Source organism: Chlamydotis macqueenii, chromosome 4, assembly GCF_036417535.1.
Source record: "Chlamydotis macqueenii isolate bChlMac1 chromosome 4, bChlMac1.mat, whole genome shotgun sequence".
Lineage (NCBI taxonomy): Eukaryota > Metazoa > Chordata > Aves > Otidiformes > Otididae > Chlamydotis > Chlamydotis macqueenii.
The window spans coordinates 55415836-55424233 of record NC_141559.1 but is presented as its reverse complement, the minus strand read 5'-3'; the positions used below and the strand labels follow the sequence as shown (position 1 = coordinate 55424233).

Here is an 8398-nt window from a genome sequence, read left to right as displayed (position 1 = left end):
ACAAGAATCCACTTAGGCAAGAGCAAGAAACTCCAGCCTTTTATTTACCTCACTTTCTCAAAAGTAAATTGTGTTTCCTAATGAATAACTTCAGAAAAATCAGTAGACTACAGGAACCTCTCAATTCTCTGTCAGAATTTCAGATTTTGGTAGCAAAATCTTTTCCCACTCTGGTAGTCATAGGTAAAATCCCAGGCTAAAGGGCTGTGGATTCTCGTTGTTCCCTGATGCAAAAGGTAGTTCAATTCTCACTGCTTTTTATTCTGCTCAGTTTCAGCTCTTCTCAGTAACATTGGCAAGGTCAGTGATGTGCTTTAACTAGGCACAGCTTAGTCACGCAATTGTATGTATATTCCACCAAGACAACTCATGACCTGCATGCAAAATTTGTTCCCTTAAGACACTTCAGAGGCAGTTATCCCAGGTGGTGAAATATTCTCCAAAGTCACTTAAAATGCAATGACTCCATTAAATGAAAGGAAAACTGAGGATCAGCAATCTTGCCATATGTAAGAATACCAATATCTGAAATTCAGAAGCACGCTGTGTAACAATCACCATCAATGTTCACCCGCAGTCTGGCTCCAGTTGAATTCAAAGCAAGTTGAATGGAAGCAAGATTGGCTAGGGAGTTTATTTTATGTAAAATATAAACATGTTAACAGGAGAAAATACTGTTTTCTTATGTTACAACCTTAATAACCAACACGAGATTTATCTTACAGTTCTTCAGGTAGTGCAGGGTTTAATTACATGTACATGATTAAAAAGAGCAGATACTCAACTGTACACATAAACCGTGCATTGTATGCTTCACTAGAAATTCAGTGTTTTTATGTGTCCCCAATTATGTGCCTAATAATTTTACTACTTCTTACTCCATTTAAAAAAACTAGCACAAAATATTTAAGTAGTTTTATTGTGATTGCATCATTTTGACAAAGTAGAGAGGGACTCCATATTTACAAACAGATATACATATTCAAAGCCACCAAAAAAACCCAACCATTTCTATCTTTCTTCCTCTTCTCTTTCTTCTTTCCCCTACCCTACACTCATATTCATACAGCATGTGGTGATTTTACTCCTAAAGACTCATGGATAAGTTATGGAGCTTGTATTAGGTCATCTTCAACAAAAGTCACTGAAGCTAGAAAATTGTCTCCAGAAAAAGCACTTGAAGCTGTAACATGGCTACCCTTGGTGTTAGAATGAGAGTTGAGAGAGGAAACGATCTAGTATGTGAACACAAGCTGTCTTGGGATATTTGCAAATATGAACCCCACTGCAAACACCAGCTGATGTTTAAGCTCAGCCTCTTTAAGGAATGTATACCTATTAATGAGGTTTTGGGGAGCGGGGAGAGAGGGGTTGCAAATATTCATTAGTTATCTTCTGTGGCAAGCAAGACGCTTTGGTGAACTGCAAGGTGTCTTTGCAAAGTGTTTGCTTCTGCCACTTTGGAAGCCCTAGGAGAAGGGTTAGGAGCACCAACTTCAGCTGGGTACAAGCAGAGTGCTAGGAAGCTGCATGCCAGTCCAGCTTCTCCTATAGACCCACCAAGCTATCAAAGTCACTTACTCTTTAATATTCTTACATATAGTGAAGTTGCCACCTGCAACAGCCTTCGTCAGAAGCATTAGGCTGTTAAATTGACCGCTGTGAATGGCACAAACAATTTATTTTACGTGGTGCAGTAGTCCCAGTCTTGATAACCAAATGAAGCAGAATTATTAAAGAATTGTAGCAACTCTGAGACTATGAATAAACAGTTATGTGCGGTTTCATGTTAAATCATTCAGGCAAAGCCAGCAAGCAAACCTCCTAAGGGGTAAAGGATCATTAGTGTGTGAAAAGGCGTGGGCTTAGCCCAGATGATCCCATCAGGTGGGCACATACCTCCTGATAGGTGTTATTGGCCTTGTATGCAAAAGCAGTGTGTTAATCTGAATAAGTCTTGCAGACAGGTTCAAGAAATCTCTTTGAAGTAACGCATGTTAACTGGAAAGAAATTAAAAGGGTGTCTACCAAGGCTTCCCAAGGGCTATTTAAATACTAAGTGCTATGTTAAATGGAGAAGAAACACCTCAACAGCAACAGCAAAAACCCCTGGTCTGTTCATTGATCAAAGAGAATATAATATCTAAAAAACTAAGAATAACCCTTGCATTAACAACACAGAAAATCAGTGACTTTCTGATATGGATACCACAGATGCTGGCCTCTAGAAACATCCAGTGTCTTTGGTAGATGGTGTGGGGTTTTTTTTACACTAGCACTTGTCTTACTTCATTATCTCTTCCCTTTATATGAGCCCAAGTGGAGAGAAGGAAGAAGCAAAAAGATTGCTCTCCTTGTTAGCACTCACACAAGGGCCAAGAATAAGATTATGCATACTTGAGACTGTACAGAGCACAGAAAAAATGGCAAAAAACCCTGTATCATAGGCTGATTGACAGCTAACTCTGTGTTTGGTAAAAGAGAATTGTCCTGTGAGAAGTGGAGCTTTTCTAAGTTATAGTCATTGATAACTCTGCCCCAGATTACAGTATTACAGTCATCGTCAGACAGGTTGGCAGGTAGAGTGCAAAAACAGCTGTGAAATGTACACTGTGAGTGCAACTTGTCAGGCACACACTGCTATGCGTAGCAGATGTAGTAAATACCGCATCCTTGTTATGTATGAACAAATTTGAGCTTCCCAAATTTACAAACCAACTAGGACTACAAGCCTAAAAATGGAAATTGAGTTGTAACTAGAGATGTTGAATCACAAGCAAACAGCTGCGAAAGCAAAAAGACAAAGGCAAAATGTTAAGCTGATTGGAATTTCACAAGATTGACATTGTTACTTAAAGTGCTTGGGTGGATTACATTCTAAAAATCAAAGTACATAAAAATTAAAACAGAAAACTAATAATATTAACTACTTAAGTTATTATACAAATACAATAACAGACCAACAAATAAGAAATAAATTAAAACAAATACTGATAAAAGGTACTAGCAAAGAACAGGTACACAGCCCAAACTTCTTAAAATTTCTAGTACACATTCAGCTGTAAGGTGGTGCTCACACTTGTCAGCCACAAACAGCAAAAAAGAGACGAGACAAGAAGGGTCTGCTGCTGAGCGGCATCAAATCACTGGCAGCTGCAAGTTGTCGGCTCAGGTCCCAAGCACATGATGCTGTAACAGACGGGTGAATGAAATGTAATGTCTGAAGGTAAAAGACAGGTTGTGGTAGCACTTCAGAACCCACCATGTAACACAAATTTCCATTTCAGCTAAGTTAGGTCTTTAGTATCTTTACTAAATCTAATGAGAAGGAAATGCCTCCTGCTTTATTTTCTTTACTCCAACTGCTAAAGGAACAAGACTTTTCAGATGTAAGCTACTGCTCTGAGGTAACTGTAAATTACTAAAATAAAATTGACGGGAGTGATTTTGGGACTCAATTTCAACAAGGTATTCTGCTTCACTGGAATGGTTTCTCCATTACTCCCCTCTTCTGCCTCCCTCTGATATGTCCCCAAAATAGAAATTACATAAAATCCTGACAACCTGTTCTGTGAAACAGAAAAAATGAGGTCTGAGCTCATCCTCTAAGACAACTGATTCATCAGCACTGCAGTGCTCCATTGGGTTTAGTGGAAAAACAGCATAAGACAAAAATGTTCTTTTTTCTAAGTAAGAACATAGTAATAAGATTTATAAATGGGCAATGCATCTCAGCAACAGCATGTGAAACAAGTAGAAAACTTCAGATGTTATTAGGCCTGACATACTCAGAATACACCATAAAAATAGTCATTTTAGGAAAGCATAGAATACTATCAGACATCAGTGCTACAATTTTGTTTTCTGGCTGCTGACTGAAAAGCTTTTATCGTCCTAGATATTTTTCCATTCTTTAATAAGGGACTGGAAAACTATACAAAAGCATAAGATAAAAAGGATTATGTTTTATTTAATTGATTAAAATACTTTATATCATATGATTGTTCCTATGAGGATCCTAATTCTGCAAAACCTGTGCAAATGTACTTAATTTGACACAGAAGAAAAGTTCTGCTGCCTAGACTGACACTATTCATAGAGCCGTGATGGACGGCTTTTGCTGAACTGAAGTCAAGACATACAGCACACTGTAGACTGGATATAATTTATAGAATTGTGACTGCAATTTATGTTTTGTTAATCAAAAGAAAATGCTCCTTAGTTTAGCTGGTGTTAGCATAAAGTGAGTATTCCACAAGTTTTCAGAGTTGTTATCAGACCACTGATGTTTGACTGGTGTGATACCAGTGCTGTGATCTTTTCATAAGTTTGTATGAATTTAAGATGGTTTTTCATGCTTTATGAAGAGGTGTATTCTAGTAATTTTAGTCTCAATAACATACTGCAATTATCTGTATGTTTTACAACCTAGAGCTGTCTTGCAACTGGAGAAAACCAAAGGTAATTATCCCGTACTTTAGCATTTAAATATTAATTCACATTATGAACATTAAAAATCAATTTTCAGATAAGTCAATTGAAATATGGAAAACATTTCCTAAATTTGAACTGATTTGAAAATTATTTTTCTGAAAAATCACTTTTCATATAAATATGAGCCTTAAACATTCAAATATCTTAAATATATGTTTTTTGTTGCTTGTTTTAAAATTGAAGAATGCCCTAAGAATGTTGAGCAGTAAACTACGACGTACAGACCTTTGGACCAGCACTACTTAATGCTGATCTAGAAAGTGTCCTCATTCATAAGAAGGAAACCTTACCCATGTAAAAAGTCAAGTGATTATTATATTTTTATATGGAAATTCTGAATGCTTATGAATAATTCCATTGAAGAGGGATTTGCAGGTTTAGCTTTTCAGTGCAAGAGCTCCTGGGCCTCAGTGAGACTTGAAATCTCCTGTAAGATGTCTGTCTTCTGTATTAGAGACAGAACATTTCATTCTAATATCAATCAAAGAACCAGAGCTGCATCCCAATTATGTTTGTCTTGAGCCTGCATACCAGCCTTCATTTACGTGAATAATCTCTGTAGACCACTACTATTGTTCACCTAAGTAAGTACTCTAAGGTTGCATTCTATGTCTGTTTTCTTGTATCAGTATAACAACATGGTAAATCACAAATAATGTTAGATGAAAACTCCACTTCTGTTTCTCATTAAGTGTAAAGTGCTACATTTCCTTAGTTTATAAAATGGCCATTGATAAATACAACTGAACTTCAATTGATGTTACAGTAGAAGCTAGTACTTCATTTTCACAATTATGTAACAAAAGATATTTCCCATTCACAGAAGATTACAATGAAAAAGCTTATTCTCTTTTCTACAGAAGACTAAAATATAAGTTCTAGGTGCACTTCAAAAGCTGTTTCTTGAAATGGAGAGCCAGCCATAAAGTGGCAGGCAGGCTTCTTAAAGGAAAGAAGGACCAAAAGCAACACTGTCTAATAAATAGCTAAAAAGAGTGAATGAAACATAACAGGTAGAAATAAATTTTGTAAGATGAGAATATTGTGAGATGAGAACCAACTGTCAGTTGCCCTGAAGACAACAAGAGTGTTTTCACTGTTGACTTCATTGGAATAGGAATTTGGCTACTAAAGTTCAAGAATTGTACAATGGAGTGAAGGTGTCAGTCCAAGCAAGGTAGTTACCGAGTGCGACCACTGCCTCGACCTGCTATTGATCTTTTCTCATACCCTGTTGATACTTTCTTCTACATTCATTCTTTGCCAAATTCCAGTACATAAGTTCAGCAGTTTTATTAGCCAGTGCATGACTAATGCCAGGCAAATTCACCAAGTAAAATCACAAACCAAGCCTTTTGCACTAAGACTTCTGATGTTTTTAAAATCAGACACTCCAGAGCCCTGTTTCTATGGTGACCCAAATGCTGTCAAATATGGCCAAAATCTTAGAGATGATATATACATGACAGTGTGTGTAAACTAATGGTTGTTATGTATTATATTATGTTGCTAAGAAATGGACTCTGTCTTAAGAAATGAAAATGGCACCTGCAGATACTCAGAAAACCGCAGGATCAAGCCATATCTTAGGTATTGTACAAAAAACACTTATTTAAATGGACTGATGGGTACGTTACACATGAGCAGTGTTGCAATCTCTGCAAACTCAGTGTTCAAGGCCAGGTTGGATGAGGCTCTGAGTAACCTGATTTAGTCGAGGATGTCCCTGCTCCTTGCAGGGGGGTTGGACTAGATGACCTTTGAAGGTCCCTTCCAACCCTAACCATTCTATGATTCTAAGTAAACAACCCATGATATTGTTTTAACAGAAAGATACATTTCTATAAATGTAGTTTGTCTCTGAGTCATATATGTCATCTTGCTCCCTTTATCCCAGTGCTCTGTAAGTTCTGAAATCTTACCTCATCTATACTATCTCACGGTAAACAAAGCGACTGGACATACAGAATTACTTAGTTCCACTGTAATTTAAATCCCTCTGTGTGAGTTTTAGGCCTGAGGTTATGTACTGAAAGTTTTTAACAACCCAAAGCTTAAATAATTTTGGAAGAATATATTTTTTTTTTGCAGCAGAGAATAACATGTAAAAAAAGTCCCCTATACAACCAGAATTCCAATCATCATGAAACAGATTTTTTTCCTTACACTTAAAATTAGTAAGTATATGTCAGGATGTATTAAAAGGAATGCCTTGTAAATCAACACACCCCAAAGCCATTTAGAAAGTTTTAAACAATTTTACCCTAAATGCAATGAGCACTTCCATATAAAATGCTACTCTAGCTCGATTGAGTTTAACAGTTGACATCCAAATCTTATTATCTGTAAATGTTAGTTCATATAAATTCCACTAAAATCTGATTTCAATTAACTCTTCAATCAGACTTAAAAACTACAAACAACCCCACCTCCCCGAAACAAAGTTCCACATGTCAAAAATGGATGGTTATAGTCAATATCGCACAGACCATTTAATAGGAGACAGAATGTATTGTTGTTCAACCATACAAGATGTCGTCTCTGTAAAAGTCAGTTAAGGGGGGCCATCACCTTCTTTTGTGTGCAGCATCATTGTGTGCAATTGTCACAGTTTGCCAAGTCACTCTCTTGACTGATAGAATAAAATATAGCCTGATTCTGAATTTTTTGATATATCGGAGGTCAGACCATAGAATTCTTCAATAGCTTGAGCATCTATTTTCTGCAAAATAAATAAAAAATTTTAATGTGCTGTTTAGGTACAAGAAATACCAAACATGGATTAAATGACTGTATAAACATAAAAGACAAATTCAGTTATTCGTTTCAGGGTAGCAATTAGCAAATTCTGTTTGCAATATAAGCAGTGAAAGGGTAATATTTAGGGGCTAAGCCCTACTGGTCTCACTCATGGAAGTCAATAAGAATGTTTGTCTCAGTGAACCTAGCCAAATTAGGCTTTTTCCAATAAAAGAGAGACTCCTTGGAATGCAATAGTGAACACTGTTAAAATATATAAATGTGACCATGTAACCCTATCTTTTTTAAATTTCCAGAAACCTGCTTCAAGACATGCCCCATCCAATGTCCTGGTGCTTACTTTCCTACATCAAATTTACTCCTGGGAAATCAGACTTAAGACCTCACTTTTGCTGAGGTGCCACAATGACATAAAGGGTTTGCTTAGGAATAACTTGCAGAATGTGTAGAGAGAATCTGCAATAGCTGTCGGACAGATCCTACTCTAATTTACATTCAGACAAACCCAGACCAACTACAGAATCCAGACTTTCTTGTAACTTCCCAATTGTTCAAAAATTAAAATTCTACAGCAATGCTAGCTTTACCGAGTCCAATTTTGCCAAGTGATATTGCCAAGGATTGCAACACAGTTCCTGGATATTTTTGGTTTTAATGAATTAATTTGATTTTATTAGATATAGAAAACATTCCAAATTAAAACCTTTAAGTCTGACATTAAGAATGTTTGATGTTGCTCTGAAATAAAACAACCCCCTCTGACATTGATAGAGTAAGAGCTACAGGATTAATAATGTTGTTTGCAATCGTACTTCCTAACAGAGTTGAGCTAAATGTCACATTACAACCAAACTGTGGCTTTGCAGACTAGTAATCTATACCCAGATCTGGATCAGAATTTTAAGCCCAAATAGAGAAGAGAGCATAAACACAAAAGTTGTGCTCATGACCTTTGATATACTAACCTCTACAATGTCATCGTCAAACAAGAGCCAAAATCCATGACTTTTCACAATAGTAATATAATGCCCCCGATTCGGTCCACTGGAAAGCAAAGCAAAAGCACAAACCCTCAAATATTAGAAGATACTGTAGAGTCCATTTTGATAAGCCACATTTCTACGTCCAAGCAGAATGAATTATA

At 36.6% G+C, this 8398-nt stretch overlaps 1 protein-coding gene across 1 annotated transcript in view; it reads right to left on the bottom strand.

The window, feature by feature from the left end:
- Positions 1-604: 604 nt before the first annotated feature.
- Positions 605-8398, bottom strand: part of USP46 (ubiquitin specific peptidase 46) — a 37318-nt gene continuing 29524 nt past the window's right edge. Inside the window, exons 8-9 of the mRNA XM_086747149.1 lie at positions 8220-8298; positions 605-7216 (exon numbers count right to left, since the gene is read on the bottom strand). Of these exons, the coding sequence (XP_086603275.1) occupies positions 7115-7216; positions 8220-8298 (181 nt within the window). The 3' untranslated portion in view covers positions 605-7114. The remainder of the gene's footprint in view (positions 7217-8219; positions 8299-8398) is intronic.